This window comes from Pyxicephalus adspersus, chromosome 7 (genome assembly GCF_032062135.1).
Source record: "Pyxicephalus adspersus chromosome 7, UCB_Pads_2.0, whole genome shotgun sequence".
Classification (NCBI taxonomy): domain Eukaryota; kingdom Metazoa; phylum Chordata; class Amphibia; order Anura; family Pyxicephalidae; genus Pyxicephalus; species Pyxicephalus adspersus.
Window position 1 is genome coordinate 4,755,049 of NC_092864.1, and position 23,922 is coordinate 4,778,970.

The window sequence follows — 23,922 nt, forward strand, 5'->3', positions numbered from 1 at the left end:
CAAAAATGTTGGTGATAGATCTGTTTTAGAAAATAGAAATCAGTTTTGGTTTGGTTTATATATTCCCAGATGTTCAAACTTACCAAGGGGTAACAATGGCGGAGCCTTGATCTTAACCTTACGTTTTACAACGGCACCTTTAGTTAGAGAAATAATAAAGGATGAAAACATGTAAGTGTATAGGATTCTATATATGACGTAATAACAAAAGTGTTGTGGGTGAGACCCAAAGACATATGGAACAGATATTGAGATTGTTTCTTTTTTCTAATTAAGTTTATTCTTTTGGCCTATTTTAGTCTATTCTTAAAATGTTTTCAAAATTAAGTAGTACATGGCCTATTTATTGATTACACAATTTTTTACTGATTCCCATCACATTTATTTGATGTAGATACCTTTATTTACACACCTACTGCATATATATAATTTTGACCCAATCACGTCTTCAAAATAACAATTATATTTGTATGTCTGAAAACCCATTTAGGACATATTCATATACCTATCTTGTAAGCATCATTTGTTCTACACTTATACTATAGTTTGGTTGTATCATTCTTGTATGTTTATAAAAACAACCTGTATAGCAACTATTGTACTGTACTATACATTTATATATTCTTTGTTTTTTTATACTTACGGTATATATGTGTCACTGTATATTATTACATAGCTGCTTCAACGCTCTCTACCCATCCCCTGAAGAAGCCAACTGGCGAAATGCGTCGAGTTAGAGACTTTCTTATTGCATCAACCCAATATGTAGTCAGACATCTGGCTGTCTAGTTATATAAATACAAACATCTCGATTACTTTCTATCAGAGGCTGCAAAAAATGGGAATTACAGTATTCCTTGTGTGATTTCTCACATTATTTTGTAACACAAACGGCATATTATTATCAATCTTTATTTACACAGATGTTTTGCTTTTTATATATTAAATGTAGCATATTTTTGCCTTCATTTGCCTTCTTTTTTCATACATTTACTTTTTTTTTTTTTACAGAAATATGAGTTCCTCAAGAAGAAGTTGTTTAAATGACCCTAATGTATTTTGCTACATTTATGGTGAAAATTCTTAGCAAAAACAGAGAAGAAAAATTACAGAACTTGTGAAACAAGCATATCTTGTATATTTTGGTAATAAACCAAGTATTGGGCCCCCCATATGGTATGCAATACTTTTGTAGCGTGTCTACGTCAGTGGAAAAATGGAAAACTGAAAAGTTTGAAATTTGGTGTACCTATGGCATGGCAAGAGCCCAGAAATCATCTTAATAATTGTTAATTTTGTGCTGTGAATGTAAAAGGTTTCAATCATTAAACAAGTTCAAAAGAAGTGGGAGTACCCTGATTTGGAATCAGCAAGACGACCTGTACAGCATGGTGCTGATGTTCCCATAGCAGTGTTCAGTCCCTGATTTTCCTGTATCTGACATGGAGGATATACAGGGTTTGGAGTGTAATGCAGGAGTTAGCAGTGGAAGTGAATATGAAGGAAGTGTTTCATGAAACCAGCAGTTCTCCCAAGAAAAGCTCAATAATTTAATACGTGACCTAAGTCCGTCACAACAAGCATCTGAACTATTAGCATCCAGGCTAAAAGAAAAGAACTGTCTGAGACCGGAAGGTAAAATAACGGTTTATAGGACAAGAGAGGTGACACTCCGACCATTTTTCAGTGTAGATGGAGAATTTGTGAACTGTTGTAACATCCCTGGACTACTAGCCCATATGGGAGGACCAGAATACCGAGCAGACTGAAAGACTGGTGGCTTTTCATAGACTGTTCCACTCCAAGTTTGAAGTCTGTTTTACTGCATAATGGCAACTGCCATTTACTCAACAAAACCTAAAGAAGAATATGAAATCATCCAAATCGTCTTACAAAAGCTTTGCTATCATGAACACCAATGGTCCATACGTGTCGATATAAAAATGGTGAACTTCCTTCTTGGACAGCAAAGTGGATACACAAAGTCCCCATGTTTTATCTGTTGGGATAGTAGAGCAAAGCAGGATCACTGGAAAAAAGTGACATGGCCATCATTAATGAGCCAATAGTTGACAAAGAAAAATTCATTCTCCGTCCACTACACTAAAGTTGGGAATAATGAAGCAATTTGTTAGAGCTCTGAATAAGGACAGCGATTGCTTCAAATTCATTTGTAGATTCTTCCCTGGATTGAGTACTTAAAAAGGAAAAGCAGGAATCTTGGATGGACCCAAGATTCCAAAACTGAAAAATGATTCAAATTTGACAAGTTACATTACTGATACTGAAGCTTTTGCCTGGCACAGCTATGTCACGGTTGTCAAGAACTTCTTGGGTAACCATAAAGCACAAAATTATGAAGAACTGGTACAAAACTTGTTCCTAAACTTTAAAAATGTGGGTGCTACTATAAGCATAAAGGTACACTATCTCCATAGCCATTTGCAAGAATTTCCAGGCGACTTGAGAACCTTGGCAACTTCAGGGAGGAACAAGGGGAGAGGATCCATCAAGATATAAAGGTGATGGAAGAAAGTAGTTTTAGTCGTGTAGTGCAATGTCTGTGCAATGTTCTGTCATTCAATGTCTCATTAGCTTCAGTCACTTCTGTGTCATACCCGTAGTGTGACAAAGGAATACAGAGGCTGCTCTCTTTGTCTCTGCTCTCTCTCTTTCTCTGAATTCTCTTGTTGAGTCATATTGCACCTTAACTAAAACTTCTTATAAATTGAAGGCATTTACTCGTTTCTTTCCCTGTATCCAGTATCGTGTTTTTTAGTGGTTGTTAAAAATCTAACTTCCAGGGGATCTAAATATACACTCCTTTTTATTTGAGTGGCTGCTCAAATATTTGACAAAGGCTTTAAAGCTGTCTCGTTTTTTTTCTCACATTTTTACTCAGATTAATATTTGGGTATAACATGTTACTGGGCACTGAAGAAACCATACACCATTCAAGAATATAACTAAATAGAATAAAGATTTGCATTCCATTACCAGACACAAATAAAGAGTGCAAAATTTACCTACTAAAAAATGACACAGTTTGCACAAAATACTTATTTTATAGCTTAGCAGCTTTTTAGCAAGTCCTGTGTTACACATGTTAATTTCGGGATGTGGCAGGTGTAATTTTGTTTAAATAAATGTGGAAGTCTCCCCTATGTTACACTTATGCACAGCTAGTGGAGTGATTGGGCTAATAACATAAAACTATCTGAGCCAGGAGTTTGCACAAGTTCATTTATTTGTAATATTTAAAGTGAACTTTAGTCCGCAAAAGGAACATTACAAAGTGGAACTAATGTAAAAAAAAAAAAATAAAAATGTAATAAAAAGGATTTTATTGTGCCATACATGTTCATGCTGTTATGCAAGCTAAACAATATAAATTTTAAATATAAATTATACTTTACAAGTAGCTCGCAAGCCAAAAAAAGTGTGGGCAGCCCTGATCAAAGTCTTCTAAACAGGCCCAGGTTTGCAACTGAGTGAGTATAAATAAACTGAGAAACTATATAGTCATTATATATACTGTATTAATCTACAGTGTCATTTTGTAACATTTTTTGTTTGTGTTGTGCCTTAATATAAAAAATCTGCCCAAAAATGGCTCAATAAAAGGTTGAAAAACACTGTCCTAGTCTACCATCGGCTATACCCCTAGTGGCTCATTCAGATAAAATCCCTGTGCCGGTTTTCATTACACTACCCTCTCTTGAACATGATTATGGAGATGAACTAGGGGAAAAACATTAGGAAGAGTTTGAAATTGAAGGTGACTCTGTCATAAGTGATTTGATCAGCGTAATTTGAGTGATTTGGTACATGATTTGGGACTATCGAAGAAGGCTTCAGAAATCCTAGCATCAAGACTGCGTGAGAAAAGCTTACATGAAAAAGGAACAAAGGTATCGTACTTTCAGCAATGTGGATGTCACACAAGGAGAGACAGGACTATTAGGGGGTGCTATAGCTTGCACAGGAGTGGTGTGGACTCTAAAAAGGGCCAAGGTGCAGAGTCTAAGCAGTAACCAGGTCTTTTCCAGAGCCTCTGATGGTGAGGGTGTTGTGCTGCTGGTTACTGCCAGGTTGGGGTCCTTGGGAACACCAAGGTGGGCAAATCACGGTACCAAATCACAAAGCAGAAGGATAGTTTGTGAAAGCCGGTGTCGAGGCAGGCAGCAAGAAAGAGAGGTCAGGTCACATGCCAGGGATCAATTGCCATGGATCCAGGAGACAGACACTAATGACACAGGGGCCACTGTGGGCACCGGGAAGACATGAGACACTGGAAGAAACAGGAGGTTCAGGTGATGCCGGGACATCCACAGACAGACAGGAACACTGGAACAGCACAGGGAAGTTGGCTGGGAACCAACAGACTGGACAACGAGGGGTTACCGCAGGAGCTGGACACAGGAAATACAGGATTAAGCAGAAGGTGTACAGGATTTAGCTCACAGAACTAGAGGCTTGGCACTAGTGAAGACTTGTTGCATGAACACAAGTGTGTGAGCTAGCTAAATAGCTACGGCTGGTCAATTAGAATCTTTTATGCTTCAGCTTCTTTTGGGTAAGTGCTAGTTTTTTAGGTTACATTGTACTTTTTACCAAAATTATTAATTTATTGTTACATTTGTTGCACTGTTTTTATACTTTTTGGTTTGCTTTGCAACACTGCAAACTAATTGAGATCAAGCTGTATATATACTACTTAGCACTTTATAATATGTCATCTCCCAATAGTATGAATTGTAAAAAATTGTCACCAAGCATTTGTGATTTAATTAAAATGTCATTGTAGTTTGTCTTGATAGAAATCAAATAATTGAAAAAAGGATTATTGTCATCATTATTCATCTTTTGCTGCAATGTTTTTGTGCCTGGTTTGTAATGACAGTTTCTGTTGTTTAGCAAATCTTCGGCAATGTTTTGTCATTTTTTTTAAACTAATATTCAGGACAAATATCTGCATATTTTCCACTCCAAACTACTACTTGAACCCCCTGTTTGCCTTTGTCCCATTTTCAAAATCACATATTGGTTTTTGAATGAAATTATGTACATATGCAATACTCTGACGTTTGCACTCAATTGCATATTGATTTGCTGCCACACAACTCCTCTGTTCATTTGTGGTAGTGTTATCGCTTTGTTGTCATTGTGCTGTGCTGCCTGATCTTAGCACTATTGGATACAAACACACCTCCACTTTCTGTCCAAACTGGTTGTCAATTAGTTGTCTAGCCGAGTTGCATACTCATTCTAACACACCTGATGGTAATGGAAGGAGGTCCAGGTTGCCAAGCACAACATCTAACACATTGATTGCCAAGCTCACAAGCAGGGTCAGGCACTCTTACATACCATCGTATTAGTCATTTTGTATAGAAAAACGCCAAGGACAATTTAACTTGGTGCCAAACATATTTTATTGCTGTGCTCAAACCAAAGACCAGAATGTCAAAAGGCGTTTATGCCTGTGCCGCACGGTCATGCATGACCGGTACATCTTGCCGGAAGGGAAAATTGCAGCAAAAACAAAGAGAAGCTAGGATATGCCAAGAATGATGAGGCTCCTGGACTCTCTATATATTTTAGGAAGGGTGTCCTTTCAAACCACGGCGCCCTAAATTTGTGCACTCAGCTAGGCTATAGTTTCCTGGGTGTTTATGAAGGTTTCAGTGCCATTTTAGACCTTGGCCCACTATATAGACACTTCCTTACATCAGCTTTGGAGTGGAGGAACATAAAGGTGGATTTCTTCTTTAACCAGAAGCAATATCATCCACGAATGTACGGTAGTCTGTGATGTGACATTCCAGAGGCTTGGCAGCACAGCAGAGGGATGTTATCGGCCTGTAAAGAAATAGATTACATTATTAGGATCTGTTAATCATGCTTTAGTTGTAACTACATGCTGCTGGATTGTATTTTTCATGCTTTTATGGCTGCAAAAGCAATGCTTGCCCAAATCTGCACTAAACTGCAATATGCCCTAGTTTGGCAATGTGTTTTTGTAAAGTGTCACATAAAGGTCCAGCTCTTACACAAATATGTCTGCTATTTCATTTCCCAAACGATTAACGTGTGCTTTCTATGTCTTCCACTCCTAGGTTGGTTTGTAACCCAAACATGATGTGCTGAAATATGTAATGCATGCATTGTAAACAAATGGAAATACTCACGCGTAAAGACATTAGCGATCAGTTCAGGTCTGACTCGACGTTCCTCTGCTGTGCTTTGGGAGCCAGAGGCAGGATGTTGATGCACCTCTGGCTCGAGTTCCTCTGGAATGTCCCAGGAATCCCCATGGTGCAGGCACAGGTTGTGCAGGATGCAGCATGCCATGATGACCCGGGCAGTTTTCCGCGGTGCGTACAGGAGCTCACCACAGGGCCGCTCCAAGCACAGAAACCGTGCTTTTAGCAGCCCGATGGTTTGCTCCACAATCCCCCGGATTTTTTGCAGAGCTTTGTTGTAATTATGCTCTGCTTCAGACCGGGGGTGACGCACAGGTGTCATAAGCCACGGAAGCTGCCCGTATCCTTTGTCAGCTGCAAAAAGACAAACATAATACATGTTAGTTCATGGTATAGTAAGTGTTCTGTGAATGCAGTGTAACACTAGAGTTTTTTTACAAAGGTCGCTAAGATTGCTTTTTGATTGTTAGGAGAAAATAGTAATTAGACTAGGGCTTCCGGGAATATCTGAAAGTTAGTTCTTCCCCCATGCTACCAATATTGTACAATATTTATAAAGTATTTGCTAAATTCGATGTTAGCACAAAATATGACATATATACAATATAGGTCTAGAATAGTATATGGCCTGGCATTCTGACAATGCAAAGGGACACAGCAACATAATAGGTGTCTTTAGGATTTGACTACTGTTAGTTTTATTACAGTAACAACATTATACATTACCTATTAACCAGCCCTCAGGCACTTCTCCAGAGATGAATTTCTGGTAGAGGGCTGTCTGACGCAGGATATAGGCATCATGGCATGATCCTGGGATCCTTGTGGCTTAGTCCACAAATTAAGGCCGAGGAGGTTTGAAAGGAACCCCTTCCTAAGATATACAGAGTGGCCAACAGCCTGGTCATTCCTGGCACTGCCTGGCTTCTCTGGAGCAATTTTCTCTTCCAGCAAGCTGTACAGGTGATGGATGACCTGGCGAGACAGGTGAAAACGCCTTTTGGCATCCTGGTCACGCAAACTTTCCAGGTGGCCATGCTCTAAGAAGATGCGTGGTGCCCGGACTGTTCGCTCCTCTTGTTGCTGCTGTTGTTGTTGATGCTGCTGCTGCTCTTCTTCCAGTATACAATATGTGCCGTTTACTGCAGCAACAGCAGTAGTGAACAGCAAATCGAGGTCCAAATTTGGATCCATGACAACAGCAAGCAAAATCCTTGAATGGCTCACATTTAAATGAACGTGCGTGCACGTGAGTGCGTTTGCGTGAATCTGCGCGTACATGCGCGTCCGTGTTTGCGCGCGTATGTATCCCTATAAATTTGCAGTTTCTTAGTCATTCTGGTCATGCAAACCAAAACTTGCAGAAAAAAAAAGGAAAACACGGAAAAAGAACAAAGAACAAAAACAGGTAAGAATACCCCATTGACTTTATTCCTCCAAAAAATGTTTTGGGTGTGTTGTCCCATAACTCTTTTATTTTTTCACTTCCAGTTACATGGAGCCAAGGAGAATGGCCACCACCACTGCTGCTACCACCACCACCACCACCACTACCACCCCAGGGTCTTCAGTCCATATACCAACAGGCAGCTCCCTCAGGCCAGCTAGGTTGCTCTGTGAAGCAGGCCAAGTAACATCTTGGCCCTGGTCCCTCAACCAGGCTTCCAAGGCAACCAGCTTCACTCCTGAGCAAAATGCAGCCCTCATGGAGTCCTATGTCCAACATTTTCCTAGACTCCATGGGGGCTTGCACTCCCAGACTTCTTATGCTGTAAGGCAGGGACTCTGGGAGGAAATTGCCAGGAGTGTTAATGCAGTGGGCGGTACACATTGGGCCATTACCCAGTGTCAAAAACGTGTGAGTGACATCTTCAGACACGTCAAAAGGGTCCTGGCCACAGAGGCTGGAAGGAGTGGCACCTATCCTGAACATCTTGTGCAGCGTCTCAAGGAGTATGAAAGACTGGTGTTGCCATTCATCGGGACAGAAACAGTGGTAGGGATGGACTACCGGGATGACTCCGATGCTTGGAAACCATGTAAGTTCAATCCTTTTACATTACCTAATTACAAATGTAATTTATTTTTGCATTTTCTTGGGATTGCAACAATTTAGTCATTAGCATTGAGAACAAAATAGCATTGTGTTTTTACGTATTTATGCTTGGGGGTGAAATATGAGATCATTTTTGGAAAATTACCTCTTTGGTGTATTTTTACCTTCTTTTGACTTGCATTAACAATGTGTGTATTTCCATCTCCAGTCCCCTCCTGCCCTCCATGCTCGGGGTGATGTGGATGATGAGGATGTCACTTCGCATCGAGATGACACTGGGCTTCCTCCTGGTAAGATGAACCTTCATGAACCTTCCAATCCAAATAAACTTGGGTTAGAGTCAAGCTCACTCTTTCATTTGTTTTTGTGCTTTCATCACCATATCAACATCTACAGGAGGAGGTCGTTGATCCACTGCAGAGAAGCCTGGAAGAGAATCCAGGTAATTTGATTTGTGTGTGTGTTCAGCCTTTCAAAAGCTAAGTAATAACCTTCGATCTTTCTATAATACATCTATATATAGATAACATTTGTGAATTTTTAGGCAGATTCTGGTGCAGCCTCCCTTTGGGAATGTGTGAGCCTAATATGTCCAAAAAAATGTTACGTGTGCAAAATATTGGGGACTTTTGATATGTGAAGACTTGTCTCCACATTCATTCATTTTGATGTGATATATCATGTGCCTTTGTAGAAACCTGAAAAGTCTTACAAAGCATACATACACACATCAAAATATGTGCATGTACATAGTTGTGAACAGCCAATTTTAGGTGTGTGGACCTCTACCCAGCTCTCATCTGCAGCTGTAATCCGTTGAAAGAACAATAGAGAACGCTCCATTCTCAGCCGTCATCCATGCAGAGGACTCCAGCTTCCGATAAGAGCTGGTGACACAGGCTGCCCCCCATTCTATAGCTGTGCTGTGGGTTCTATATAAAAAAACTGCTTGGTAAAATATATCCACTTTGTGGGCATGTATAACGACATCATGGGCACAGTGTGATATCTGTGTGTGGGAATTCTGCATGTCATATCTTGCAGCCTATGAGGACAGTCAGATAATAGTCCCAAAATATCTATGAAATGCAGTGTTTGAAGTGCACTGAACAACTTCCAAGAAATGTGGTTGATTAGTAGCTAGTAGGATCCTCAACATTTCAAGTAGTTGCAAACAAGGGCTTAGGACATGTGAAATATTAAAGATGTCAGGTTCTTAGGCTGAGAAATATGAAAAGCAGCGTAAAAACACATGGCAATACATTTCAAACAAGCATGCTGCAAGAAACACATGGCAATGTGTTTCAAACACGCACAATGCAAAAAACACATGGCAATGTGTTTCAAACACGCATGATGCAAAAAACACATGGTAATGTGTTTCAAACACACATGATGCAAGAAACACATGGCAATGTGTTTCAAACACGCATGATGCAAGAAACACATTCAAACATGGAGAAACATGAGTTAAATCTAGTAAAAAGAATCACCCTCCCCACCTCAAACAACCAACCAACCCCACCTCCCTCCCCACTCCCCCTAAAACTTTTCTAAAAAAAATCACTTACTTTAATAATAAAAAGCAGCTCCCTCTCACCAAACAATGCGCGCGGCATGATGTCCTCTCTCTCTCTCCAACTTCCTCATTAACTCCTGCCTACTGGAAAACATGGCCACGCCACGCCACGCCACGCATTTGTACGTGCGCTGGCTGTATGCAAATCTTTACCCGCATGTAGTCAGTGCACCTTGTTGCGCATAGTTACGTGCATATAGTTTAGATTATTAATGCTTTTACAAAATAATTCAGGGGGAGGAACAGCTTAAAAACAATCACAATTGTCTTTTTAAACTGTGTCCTGAGCGATTGGAAAGGAGATGACATAAATCCCCAAAAAACAAACAACAACATGTTAGAAATAACTTTATTCAAAATAAACATTTGCTAAAAGGTCAAAATAAAATCTAAAAACATATAAAAAAAAATATATTAAAAAATACACATCACTAAAAATTTTACAGTAACAAAATTGAAAAGAACAAACAAACCACATGTAAACCCACACTTCCATGTAAAGCCAAAATAGTTCAAAAATGTCCCAAAAAATTCAAAAAATACTTAACAAACCAATATGCAATTTTGCCTTATCAAGGGTGGAAAAGCGGAGCAGAAAATCTTTATGCAGGATAAACATTGAAAAGTGTCGGTTAACTCTTGCCTAACAGGAAAGAAATAAGTGATTTAAAAATATGCTTTTTTCTTAGCGCACATAAATGTTTAAAACATTTAAACAGCGCAAATATTTTTTTTTTAGGGCTAAGGGTAATATTTGTGCCATTAGAAAGAATGATTTTTTAGGAGAACAGTGACTTTTAATGCAAGCTTGCCAGTGTAAAGCTGCCGGAGATGCGCGGCTTTGGCCACGAGCTCATTCAGTTGCTGAATTGCGCGACGGCTTACAATTTCGCATCGCGAATACGAATGCGTGAGTGAGCGTCCGATTTTGCTTGATGAATCTGGGCCAAAGTGTTAATGTGGAGCACAAATTGTGAATGTGAGACACACATTGGACTTTGCCATGGAGAAAGAGGTGACCAATTTTTGTGCACAACCTTTCTGCTACTAGACTCTGGAAAAAAAACAGGCTGTTACCAGGCCTTGGCCCTTCCAAGGGATCACAACCTAACAGGACAGAGCAAACCCTATTTGTTCTCGAGTGTAAATGTTGGAACATGTCCTGTGAAAAATCTTCTTTGAAAAGCAGATCTTTTTTGCCTACATTCAAATGAAATACAGCCTGGAATGAACATTTTAAAGTTGTCTACCAATTTTTTAGAGTAGCTGCAAAGCCCCTCAACATAACACCTTCACGAGAGTCCTGGGGGATGATCTAAAAGAGTAACAATGTTTTGTATAGAGGGTTTGCAGTTTAGAAAATTTGGCAGACAGCTTTATAAATGTATTTCTAGACTATAATTTAACTTCTATTTATGAGCTCCATGCTTTTTGTTTTACAAACACATAGGCCAATAGGTCCCCCTCCTTTCCCTCTTCCCCCAAAATTTTGGTTGCAATTCTATGTTCAGAGTTGGAATTAACTCAAGCAGGTGGTGCAAAACAAATTAGGAGGTAACCTGTGCCAGCAAAACGCGTAGATGGCAATAATAAATGTGTATTTGGTATGTAAATGAAGTGCTCAAATCAATATAATCATATAAATATAAATCAATATAACAATTTACAAATTACATATAGAACTAATCACAATTTACCTAATCACTAGTAACCCTATCTTAACTCACTGCATCATGTCCCTGATATCTACATACAATATCCATAAACAATAGATGCAAAAATGCTGTTTCTCCTGAAGAAGCAATTTATGTGAAATGCATCGTGGCACACATCAAGCATTGACTATAAAAAAAATATATTAGGATGGTCAAACACTTAACTTGTTTTTATTTTTAATATGTTTTAATTATTTAATATTTTAAGTTATTGTAAAAAGTCCTTTTTTCCTGTTTTTGTAAATTTATCACAGTTACTTCGTTGGGGTGGTCTATGCACTAGACTCAGTCCATCCTTCTTATTTGCAGTTGCCTCCATTTGTTTAGGGGCTCTTGGCAAAGCGCCTCTGGCTTGTTCATAGATTATTTTTTTATTGCTGGGGATTGAGGACTTGATGGAGATTGAGGGGATAATACCAAAATTATGGAATTAATGTTGAATTTTGGTTTCCAACCTTGCTTTTTTATATCATCTTTTGAATGAGAAGCTTTAAAAATATATAGAAATATATTTGGAATTACAAGATAAATTTTCAGCAGAACAGCTTCAAAAACATCAAACAAACGATAGAATGTTCTACAGGGCCAATTTGAGCCAGATGAAAGAAGTTACAACTGTTTCCTTTTCTAAAATATATATTGCCCTGATCACTATATAAAGTGCATGGCCCCTGGGTGTGAGTTGTAGTGGTGAATAGTGTTGATGTTCGAGATCGGGTTGTCTCTATATTCGACCCGAATATGGCTGTTCAAATTCGGGTAGACCTGACCCGAAAAACACGGGATTCGACAGCAAAAATTTGGGAGGAAAAAAAAAAACAATTTTTTTTTTTTAATCTTAAACTATTTATTTCGTATGTGTTTTTTATTTTAAACTTGTTCTTTTTTTATTTTTGTACAGGTTATCCGACAATGACATTATGAATCATAATGTCATTGTGGCATTCCTGGACCATGGGAACTGTGCGGTCACAGCTAATTGAAAGCAGGTGCCTTCAATTAGCTGTAACGGCAGGCAATACGAGGGCAATAGAGGCTGAATGGAGATACTATCTCCATTCATACCTCTACTGCTCTTTGATTGGCTGAGAAATAGGAAACCCTGATGACAGCTCAAGCATCATCAGGATTTCCCTTTCCTCAGCCAATCAGGGAGCAGATCAATCAGCGGAGCTTTACTATGCTGACAGCTCTGTTCCCCTGATCACTCGTCACAGCACAATATGATTGTTCAAGTATAATCGTGCATAATAGTTGATCTATCGTAATCGTTCATTTTCTAACAATAATTATTGGAGGTGTGTGCCTAGCTTTAGCCTAAAATTGATTTGACAGGTGCTCTTTAATCTTCATGTGAAGTACAGGGGTATGTAATAGTGTTATGTTTCTGTTTATAATGTATCTTTTTATGTATCTTTTCACAATGTATCTTTTTACATCTGTTTGGAGGCTGTAGAAGCTCTACACAGTGCTGAAAAAACCCGAATTTTTCCTCCCATTGACTTTAATGGTGTTCGACTTTGACATTCGACCACCCAAATTTTTTTGCTAAATTCAAACGAATAGCTGCCGAATCAAATAGTGAGCTATTCGACCAACACTAGTGGTGAAGTGTAGAACATGACTTACCTTTGGAAAATGCATGTAGAAGTTCCTGTTTGGGAGCGAAAAGAAAATTGCTGTGCGTACTGAAGCCTTGTTTGCCTTCCTTTGGTGCTTCATGCTTTGGTCTCTGGCCATCCTTTCTACCTGCAGTTACCTGGATTTGTTTTGAGGATCCTGGCACTGCACTGCAAGTTTGTTCTCGACTTCTTTTTATTGCTGGCTGTTTAAAGCTTGGTCGAGCTCTAGAGGGTAGGTACTGCATTTTAGGAACAGTGTTGAATTCTGGGTTAGAGTCCTGTTTATCTGCCGCGTCTTTTGAAGGAGAAGCTTTACAAAAAATACACAAAAACATTGGGAATGATAAATTAATTTTCTGCAATACTCAGATTCAAAAACATCAAACAACTTTGCTCTATATTAGGGTGCCGGGGGGAAGGGGCTGCTAAGTTCCGTTACTGGAGAATGCCATGATATACCATGATGCCCATGGAAAACTACCTACACTCTCCTCATTCATTCATCATTACCATTTGGGGTGAAAAAAACATGTTATCTTTTTGGTTTTGTGGAAAACACAGAACTTGGTCTAACGTTTGCAGCCATTTTTGGTAAGTTAGTGGGTTTTGTTGAACCTTTTATGAATTATTATTTTTTTTTATTCTCAAACCAAAATAAACTGTATCAATGGGGTTGATATCAAACAAAGCAATTCATGTGAACTTCAACAGAATAACCGAAAACAAAGTTCAACTCAGTTATCACTTCTCTCTCACTTACCCTTGTTTTGTTCTATTTTCATGTCCTTGGTGCTTTTTGAAGCTAAAATGATAAATGCAATATGTTACCTTTTACAGTATGGAAGAAATGTATATAAATATGTACAATAGATGAAATGATAAAAGAGAGAGTGGAATAGAAGACACCAGAACTCCAAAGAACAGAATTCTTAATTTATTGTGAAAGCATTGTCACAACATGTTAAAAAGATAAGGTTTTGGGGCCATGCAAGGTCTCTTCCTAAAGGCAACATAGTGACAAGGGAACCTGAGTGACCCCAAAACATTGGCTTTCCTACATGTAGTGACAGTGCGTCCACAATAGATCAAGAACCCAGTATTTTGGTGTGCTGGTGACTTCTGTTTTCTTGAGTTCTACACAACGTCATCCATGGTTGTCACTTCAGGCACCCTTCCTCTTTTTCAAAGTTGTTTGCTAAAAGGAGCACATTCCTATTATGGCGAGTAAAATATAAATTTATCCTTTAATTAGAAGTGAGTCTTCTATAAAGTGGACAAAATAGGATATCATTGGTTTCCTTCCTCAGACACTGGAAACAGTGGTCAACGAGTGGAGTGGAGAAATGACTGTTTGAGCGTGTGCAACCTGTGAGTCTCTGGCCATAGTTATTCTTCTGAATTTAAGGCTACAAAATGGAGATTAAAGCAAAATTTAAATATTCCTGGTTGTTTTACATTTTTGTAGTGGTTAGGTGGTATTAGTAGTTAGTAGGCAATAGTCACCTTTGGTGGGCAGTGAAGAAGGCTTCATTTTTGTTGGCAGGCAATCCAAAGGTGTTCCCTCTATTTTTGGTGAGTGAATTACCCCCCACACACTCAAAATGAAGAAAAAAAACCTTATGTTGGTGGTAAGTTGAAGAAGACCCCTTTATGTTGGTCATTAGTGAAGGCGACCCCTTATATTGTTGATCAGTACCGACGTGTCCCCTCTATTCCTGGTCCCCTACACTTTTATATTGATAATCAGCAGAAGAAGGACCCCCACATGTTGGTGGTAGGTTAAGAGAGACCTTTTTATATTGGTGGTTAGTGAAGGAGAACCTTTACATTGGTTATCTGTAAAAAAGTGCCCTATAAATTGGAAGTTAATAGAAAAGTGTCAACCATATATTAAAAGCAAGTGTAAACATTCCCTCTTACATTGATGAACAGCAAAAAGTATACTAATGGTCAGTGGGACAAAATAACACTTACATTAGTGGATAGATGGAAGAAGTTATGTCCCAACTGACCCCCCCTCCCTCTACAACCCCAATTTTCCTTAATTCTATACAGAAGCAAACAGTTTAATCACAATCTGAGGCTGAAAAAAATGAAAATCTCTTTGCAAGATAAAGCGATAAAATATTTTGCCTATATTAGCCCGCTTTTTTCGTCCTTTCCCAAAAGTTCAAATCACAATGTTAGACATTATACTCTACTCACCTTTCCTAAGATCTCTCATCATCGCTACCCTTGTCTGATTATCTTTGATTGCTTTAAGAACCTTTTCGACTGTGCTCACTCCGTGTTTTTCACTGTGACATTTAAAGATAAACTCAACCATTTCCTCCATGGATTTATCTTTAAGATCGGCCATCTTTATTGGTCCACCACTACGAGGAGGCTTCATCTGGCAAAGATTTTTCCTGAATTTTTCCAGGCTTTTCTGACCCAGATTTTTAAGATGTGTTGATATTATCTGTTTCTTTATCATATTTTGGTTGGGGGACTCAAAACTCTTCAAATTGCTAAAACAATAAGAAAGGAAAAAGTGAATATGTTTCTTTACTCAAGCTGGGAAATAGATTATATTATTGGCTCTCATTCTGTTTTTACATAAGGAGACAATGTGTAAAATCACTGTATGGAGCAGTGTGTCTCGACCTTTTTAACGTTGAGGAAGCCTTGAAATAACTTTCAGGTCCCCATTGAACCTCTTCTGTAGTTACTATATCCACAGCTTACGATACATTAGTATGGCGGTCATCATTCGTCTTACATCACAACCCATTGGGAAGAATGTCACCCTTAACAAAACCAACATAACCATAACTAAAAAGATCATTGGTGCCACTTAAACTGACTTGAGAGTCAACACCAAGTACAAGTACAGCTCATGGTCCATTCTAATGTTTAATCTGAAAATAATTACCCGTATGCTGTACATTTCGAAACCCTGCAATATTTTTTTCTGAGGCTTTTTCCTTTACTTGTGATCCTTCCAGTAGCACATATCCTGAGTAGACAGAAATTTCCATTTGCAAAATGGTAAAACAGCTCCCCTAAATGTATTTTGTTGCATTCCCAATAGATATGGAACATCATTCCCTCCATGGGGCAGCATGAAAACACCTGCCCATTAGGCATGATCGGGTGAGTTTTTAAAACTCAATCTCATGGCAAATTTGATCATTCTCACTTACTAAATTTGTAAGCGAGAATGGCATGTGTAAATTTTCTCAGGGAATCAGGGAGCACTAGAGGTTTTAAATGAGGATACTTGTCCCTGGCAGATTGACTTTTCTAAACCTATCGACCCTAACTTGCATATTAACCGTCTGTGGGGTACAGTGTCAAATGCTTTAGCAAAGTCCAAGTACACTATATCAACTGCTATTCCGTTGTCTACCTGTTTACTTACTTCCTCATATAAAGAGAGTAAATTTGTTTGACAACTTCTGTCTTTCTTGAAGCCATGCTGACTATCACTTATAATATTATTTTCTAGCAGAAACTCCTCTATGTGGCTCCTTTCTCAAGCTCTCAAAGACCTTTCCAACTATGGACGTTAAACTAACGGGTCTGTAGTTACCTGGTAATGACTTTGCTCCCTTTTTGAAGACAGGAACCACATTGGCCTTATGCCAGTTCATCGGTAGCTTGCCAGTGACTAAAGAGTCTCTAAAAATTAGAAATATTGGCTTTGAAATAACTGAGCTCAGCTCTTTGAGAACAAGTGAATGTAATCCATCAGGTCCTGGTTCTTTGTCAACCTTAATTTTTCCCAGTTGTTTCTCAATCATATCAATTCTGAGCTTTTTCCTTTTCCTTTGTGTACACAGAGCTAAAAAAAAAAGTGTTTATTAAATCTGTCTTGTCTTTATCCTGTTACCAACCTAGCGACATCCTTTAAGGGGCCTACATGCTCAGATCTGAACTTTTAGCTATTAATATATTTGAAAAATCTTTTGGGGTTTGCCTTGCTGGGGGTTTCATAAACTACAAACACAAAGCAAAAAGAAGAGCAATTAATAGAAATACAAGAAGAAAGAATGAGTCATAAAGGTGTGTGGACTGCTGTATTGCCCCGGGGGCTCAATTGCTTGTGAGTGAGTTGTAGCTGCTGTGTAAGCTGCTGCTTACTCTATGCAGCATTTTCACCAACCCAAATTTTCTTTCATTTTCCTTTTAAAAACATTAAGATGAATTCATTCTTGGAGAAATTTAATGCACAATTTTTACCAATAAGGAATAGAAACTTCTCAAAGACCAATAAGCCTTTATGATGGGTAGGGCTTAGAGGCAAAATCTTCAAAGACATCAAACATTTAGACATCAAAAATAAGACAACTTCAGATAGACATACAAAATATGTCCCAGACTGGCTCCTTCAAACATCATGCATTAAAACACACTGCACCTACACCCAATTACATAGACACTAGATCTAAAACTGGTACTGGCACTCCTTTTTTAGGAACGGCTCCTTCACAGATAGGGTCACACAAAACAGGCCCCATCAATCAATACATCAGAGGTAGGCAAACTCCAGCTTGTAGGCCAGATACGGCTTAACCAGTATTCCAGTCCAGCCTACGCCCCCCTAGTTATTTATTGTTGGATTGAGCCTAATTGAATTGTTGCGTTATCGTGAGTTCCCGCGATATCATCAATATCATCGAGTTCACACACAGTAACCCCAATTACTTTGCCTAAAGAGCAGAAGCAATGCACAGCTCGCCCAGTGTGATGCAGCCCTCGTTGACACTGAAGAATGCATCAGTGTGCTGTCAACCCTGCCGAATGAATTCTCTTCGCACTTCACTGATGTGTGTTCTCATTCGCAAGAGTTCAAAATCATCAGCACTCATTTAGACTTTCCCTATGATGACACCCCCTCTGATGTGCAATTGGAGTTGATTGCACTACTCTCATTACCTTCTGCCGTTAGCTGCCACATGCGGTTACAGTTTGCAATGTTGTTAGCCCGTGCCAAGCATGCGATCGCAATGTTTGGCAACACTTATTCGTGTGAGCAGCTGTTCTCCAAGGTGAAGTTTTGTAAGAACCAGCTGCGCTCTCAGGTCACTAACAATCACCTTAATGACATTCTGTTGCTGAACTCCTCATCATTAGAATCTGATATTGTATCTGTCTCCAAGAACATACAACATCATGTTTCCCATTGTTCGTACTGTATTTAAAAAAAAAAAAACTTTTCCTTGGACATCTTGTTTCTTCTTGCCTAGTGTGCCTTCTTGACCTCCTGAAATGGCCAAATAATCCAAAAAGTTTGCCGACCCCCGCTGCATTGTTTAACATCTTCATAAAGGATATAGAGTTTGGGATTAAAAGTACCATTGTGTTTGCAGATGACACTAAACTATGTAATGGAATTAAGTCCATACAGGATGTCTATAATCTACAAGCAGACCTGGATGTACTGTTTGATTGGGCAGCCAAGTGGCAAATTACATTTAATATAGATAAATGTAAAATGATGCGCTTGGGAGCTAACAACATGCATGCTTCTTACTGTCTAGGGGGAATACATTTGGGGCAGTCAGATATGCAAAAGGATCTGGGGGTTCTGGTAGATCATAGACTTAATAACAGCATGCAATGCCAAGTTGCAATATTGAAAGCTAGCAAAGTACTTTCTTGTATTAAAAGAGGAATAGTCTGCAGAGTGCCCCTGCACTGAACACACATAATGCTCTTAATTTATTAAATTGCAAATGATCCAATACAGAAACAAAGGTTCTCCAATTAGGATTGAGTTTCTGGTCTAGTACACGATTGACAAATATGAGTTCGACAAGGCATACATTTATTTGGGAGAACTTTTTTTTACAAAGTTCTCTTTAATAAAGAACGTACACAGGAAGAGGGACCTTTAAAGGAATGGTTAGAATTTAATTCAATCGATTTCAAAGTTCTGAGAGATTTAATTCAACTTCATAATGAAAACCTTGAAAGTGAATTGGACAGTGATGTAGATACAACATTAGGACATCAGAATTGTTCTCCCCACCCCTCATATCCAGAATGTAAAATGATTCCCAAATCTACACGATTTCCAGATCTCCGGCAAAATCTCAATATATATGCATCTGACCAACAAGTATGCAAAGCGATGGTAGATTCTAATCTAACTAATAATGAGCCAAGAAAATCTGACTAAAATCAATCACAAGCAGTCTTAAATCTAAAAAATATCCAAATATTATAAAAAAAACCCTTCAGATAAAGGAGGGAATGTAGTGATGTTAGATATAGTTCAATACTAGAAAATGTGCCAAAAATTATTACATAATAAGCATTGATATAAGTTAGTTTCAACGGACACTATTAAAATATACCATGCTGAATATTATAATTTGATACATAACGCATATTCAAATGGTACGATTGATGGAGGTACATATGCATTTTTAAATGTGAAACATCCAGTATTACCAACTTTGAGCTCTCAAAAATACATAAAAACCCATTAGACCCCCTGGGACATCCCATCGTCTCAGGGATTGGTAGTATTTCCTCCTACGCTAGTCAGTTGGTGGATCAATATCTACACCCTTTTGTACTAAGTTTGCCTTCTTTCTTAAAAGACACTCCTGAATTACTCAAAATAATGGAGAGTGTTCTCTGATGAGGCCTTGTCAATATACTTTCCCCACATAATATTGTGAGGAAGGTATATCGACGATGTCTTCCTCATTTGGACAGGATTTAAAATAGAGCTCAAGGAAAAGTTCAAACAAATTCATATAACCTAAAATTTACCATGGAAGCGAATCAATAAACAAAGAGCAGACAACACCATCTTATCTGCAAACAGTGCACACCCCAAAAGTTTAAAAAATAGTATCCCCTATTCCCAATATTTGATATTTGATAGAATTTGTTCAGACGACAAAGACTTCCAATCAGCAGCTATTGACCAACGTAAAAGACTGTCATTGAGAGAGTATAGTCAAAAAATTCTAAGAAAAAGCATTTAAAACAGATAGATCAATATTTCGTACACAAGCCCTGTTTGGTAAGCATCTTCAAAAACAAGATCAAAGTGGTAATATTATTACAAAATAATCCCCAAACCATTAGGCTATGAGGGCAATTGTGGAGAAATATTAGGCCTTACTTAAAGCAGATCCATATATTAGTAAATTTATTCCTGATTGCCCTCAGATAACCTTTAGGAAGCTGCCATCTTTGAAGGATAGGCTGTAAGAAGTCACTTTAAGGAAACCATTATACAAGGATGTGATAGGAAGGACATGGGAACGTTCCCTTGTAATAAATGTAACCAATGTCGTTGGATTCATTCAACTCAAGAATCTTTCCAGATACCTGTAGAATATATTTTTTTGTTTGGAGTTTTTATTTCTACAGAGAAAGTCAGCAAAGGACATTCACACTGAGATGTCACAAACACTGGAGAAGTGTCCTTCCTTTCCCTAGAGAAACAAAAACTTCATGAGGGCCCGTAACTCAAACAACGTGAAACTTGCTTGTGCTTCTGCCATCACTGCTTCCCACTAAAAGAAAAAACACTAAAAGACCTGATATTTGCACAGTTACATACTAAGATATTGGACTGTCATATACCCCCACACTCATTTTTCTTTTTCATCTAAAAGGGGGCAGAACCAGGAACTTCTCAGTACCACCTCGTATATCCTCATAGCCGACAATATTATCACAGCTGTGGGATAATCGTGCTCCCGATGTCCCCGGGCACAGCGCTCTGTGTATTTGTTGTTTTACATTTCCTGCTGGGTGCAGGCAGAGAGCATATTCGACAAGGATTTCCCCTGGCATCAATGTATGACGTCCAAGGGAAACTAGGTAGGCCATGGTACACCCTAGGTACACCCTACGCCATGATTTGTATGGCAGGACGTGGTCCCACTCTACGTGGGATGCGGTGTCCAGCTGATGCGGCTTTATAAGAAGCCAGGGGAAGGAGGAGGGAAGACGTGGGTACATTCTATCTATGGCCCTGATTTATTAAAGTGCTCCAAGACTGGAGAGAATACACTTTGGAGTGCTTTCATAAATCAGGGCCTATGTGTCATCCTAAAACACTGCCCATGTTATCTGCTTCCTAAAAGTCTGAGACAAGAAACTGTATATTATACTGGACATTGACACTGAGGTAAGCTCCTCTTATTTTATTCCTCTGCAAGGCTGGAAGTTCTTGTTGCAAGCTAATGAAAGCTTTAATGTTGATAAATCTTGTGGGTAAGATGTAGTGGAATATTTTGATGTTCGTCTCCAGTGTCAGTAAATGGAAATTTTTGATTCTTACTTATTTTAAAAATATTATTTAAATTGAGCCTATATCAATGTAAAGCTTGGGGTTAATATCATTGGACTAGTGTTTTAAAAATACAGTGCTAATTATATGCAAACCTTTCTAGGAGGGGTTGTACACCAATAATATCTGTGTATACAAACCACAACCCCTCTGCACCTACCCTCTCAGTCTTTGGGAAGCCGCATCCACTTTTTTTTTGGGAGGGGTCCATTTCCTACTGTTTAGTATGTGAACTTCCAATATTTATTGACAAGTTAAGCGCCTTGTAAATAAAATGAATGATGAGAGTTAAATGAAAAACAAAGATTTATCTCTGGTATTCTGATACAATTCATGTAGAACTGATTTATTGATCATACTTTAGGTCTATTGTATGCTGTTTTTTCCTGAAGAAGCAGATCATACCGCAAAACACGTCAAAGTTGTATGCTATCATGAGATCATATAAAAGATGACATGTACATTGTCAATGTGAATTGTTAAACAATTAGCTATGGATGTCTCATTGCCAGACAATTTTATGTATATTCTGTTTTAAAATGGTGAATAAAGTATTATCTGTGATTTTTATATGATGTGATGTGATGATGTGATGTGATATATATGCCTTAAAAGTACCGATCTTTGCACAAAATTATTCCTAGTGTTGAAACAGAAGGGATGTGGCATACGTTCTATTTATTTCCAGTCAATGGAAGTTTTCTAAAAATCTGAACCAGGAACATATAAAAGCAAAGAGTCTCATCGCAAGTTCAGGCTGAAAAAATGAAAGTTTCTTTGCAAGATAAAGAAATTTAAAACGTTAGAAAATATTTTGCCTATATTAGCCCACTTTTTTTCATCCTTGCCCAAAAGTTCAAATCACAATGTTAGAAATTATACTGTACTCACCTTTCCTGAGATCTCTCATCATTGCTACCCTTGTCTGATTATCACTGATTGCTTTAAGAACCTTTTCGACTGTGCTCACTCCGTGTTTTTCACCGTGACATTTAAAGATAAACTCAACCATTTCCTTCATGGATTTATCCTTAAGATCAGCCATCTTTATGGATCCACCGCCACGTGGAGGCTTCATCTGGCAAAGATTCTTCTTAAATTTTTCCATGCCTTCCTTATCCAGATTTCTAAGATGTATCGATATTATCTGTTTCTTTATCATATTTTGCTCGGGGGACTCAAAACTCTTCAAATTGCTAAAACAATAAGAAATGAATGAATGAATACGTTGCTTTACTCAAGTTGAGGAATAAATTATATTACTTGCTCTCATTCTGTTTTTACATAAAGAGACAATGTGTAAAATCACTGTATAGAGCAGTGTTTCTCAATATTTTTAACATGGGGGAACCCTTAAAATAACTTTCAGGTCTTCACTGAACCTCTTCTGTAGTTAATATATCCACAGCTTACAGTACATTAGTATGGTGGTCAGTAGGAAGGATTTCCCTTACATCCCTGACCTTTGGGAAGAATGTCACCCTTATAGATAACCAAAAAGATCATTGGTGTCACTTAAACTGAGCTGAGAGTCCCCAAGTACAGCTCATGGTGCATTCTAATGTTTAATCCGAAAGTAAATACCCGTATGCTGTACATTTCCACACCTACAATATTTTCTATTGAAGCTTTTTCCTTTCTTTGTAATCCTTCCAGCAGACATAAATTTCCATTGGCAGCTCCCATATATGTATGTTCTGTCTTCAAAGAATTTTTATTAACGTATATAGAAAAACACAAGAAAGAGAATGTAAAAAACAATATAACATTTCAGGAGTAGAGAGGTATTGGAGCAGGTCAACATACAATGCGGTTAAATATTTTACAAATATTTCAAATATTGATACAAGGTTTCACCCGCAGGGGGTGCCCGATCTGTATGAATATGATCAATATGATATATGATAGAGTTTGATCCTATATTCTAATAGCTGGAGCTCAACTCGGTTAAGTTGTGTCTCTGGGCCTTTGCAACATAAATCATGGCATAAAGACAGAGGAAAAGAGATAAGAGGGGGAGAGAGAAAATTAGATATATTAAGGAGAGCTTCTGCTGTCTTTTTTAGGGAAGGAGAAGGCTACTACAGCATAAGCCAACTGATAGACGCCAATCCAGCATCTGTTTTTGTAGCATTCCTACCAGATATTAGACATCACACCCTCCATGTGGCAACCACAAAACCACCTGCTCGTTGATTGAAGGAAAAATATTTAATTGGTGTGGCACCAGGTAACATCAGATTAAAAGTTTCTAGTTATATTTAATGGCAGATACATTTACACGACAATGAATACTGTGCCCCCGATTTGTAACCAGTTGTCTGGATATAAGGGTGCTCCAAGATCCTCCTTCCAACGGCACATAAGTAAAAGGGAATAGTCTTTGTTTCGGCAAGAGACTGTTGTGTAGATTATCCCCTTGGTTTATTGGTCCCTTCT

General features: G+C 38.4%; 3 protein-coding genes across 6 annotated transcripts in view; all 3 read right to left on the reverse strand.

Moving 5' to 3' along the window:
• LOC140334884 (NACHT, LRR and PYD domains-containing protein 1b allele 3-like) overlaps positions 1–15,706 on the reverse strand; it is a 67,261-nt gene extending 51,555 nt beyond the window's left edge. For 2 of the 4 annotated variants that reach the window (XR_011921635.1, XM_072417154.1), the window contains exons 1-4: positions 15,384–15,706; positions 13,939–13,980; positions 13,186–13,488; positions 84–137 (exon numbers count right to left, since the gene is read on the reverse strand). Coding sequence is in view for 3 of the 4 variants with exons in the window: in XM_072417154.1 (XP_072273255.1) it covers positions 84–137; positions 13,186–13,488; positions 13,939–13,980; positions 15,384–15,654 (670 nt within the window). In the remaining variant the exon portion in view is untranslated. The remainder of the gene's footprint in view (positions 1–83; positions 138–13,185; positions 13,489–13,938; positions 13,981–15,383) is intronic. The other 2 variants (XM_072417153.1, XM_072417152.1) reach the window with 1 other exon arrangement.
• The window catches only part of LOC140334885 (uncharacterized), a gene marked incomplete in the record, with an annotated part of 307,753 nt that overhangs the window by 250,959 nt on the left and 32,872 nt on the right, over positions 1–23,922 (reverse strand). Inside the window, 2 exon segments of the mRNA XM_072417155.1 lie at positions 22,375–22,679; positions 23,091–23,184. Of these exon segments, the coding sequence (XP_072273256.1) occupies positions 22,375–22,679; positions 23,091–23,184 (399 nt within the window).
• On the reverse strand, positions 5,418–8,952 carry LOC140334889 (putative nuclease HARBI1). The gene is made up of 2 exons (XM_072417161.1): positions 6,192–8,952; positions 5,418–5,862 (listed from the first exon to the last, which is right to left on the reverse strand). The coding sequence occupies exons 1-2, from the start codon at positions 6,583–6,585 to the stop codon at positions 5,855–5,857; spliced, it is 402 nt and encodes a 133-aa protein (XP_072273262.1). The 5' UTR covers positions 6,586–8,952; the 3' UTR covers positions 5,418–5,854.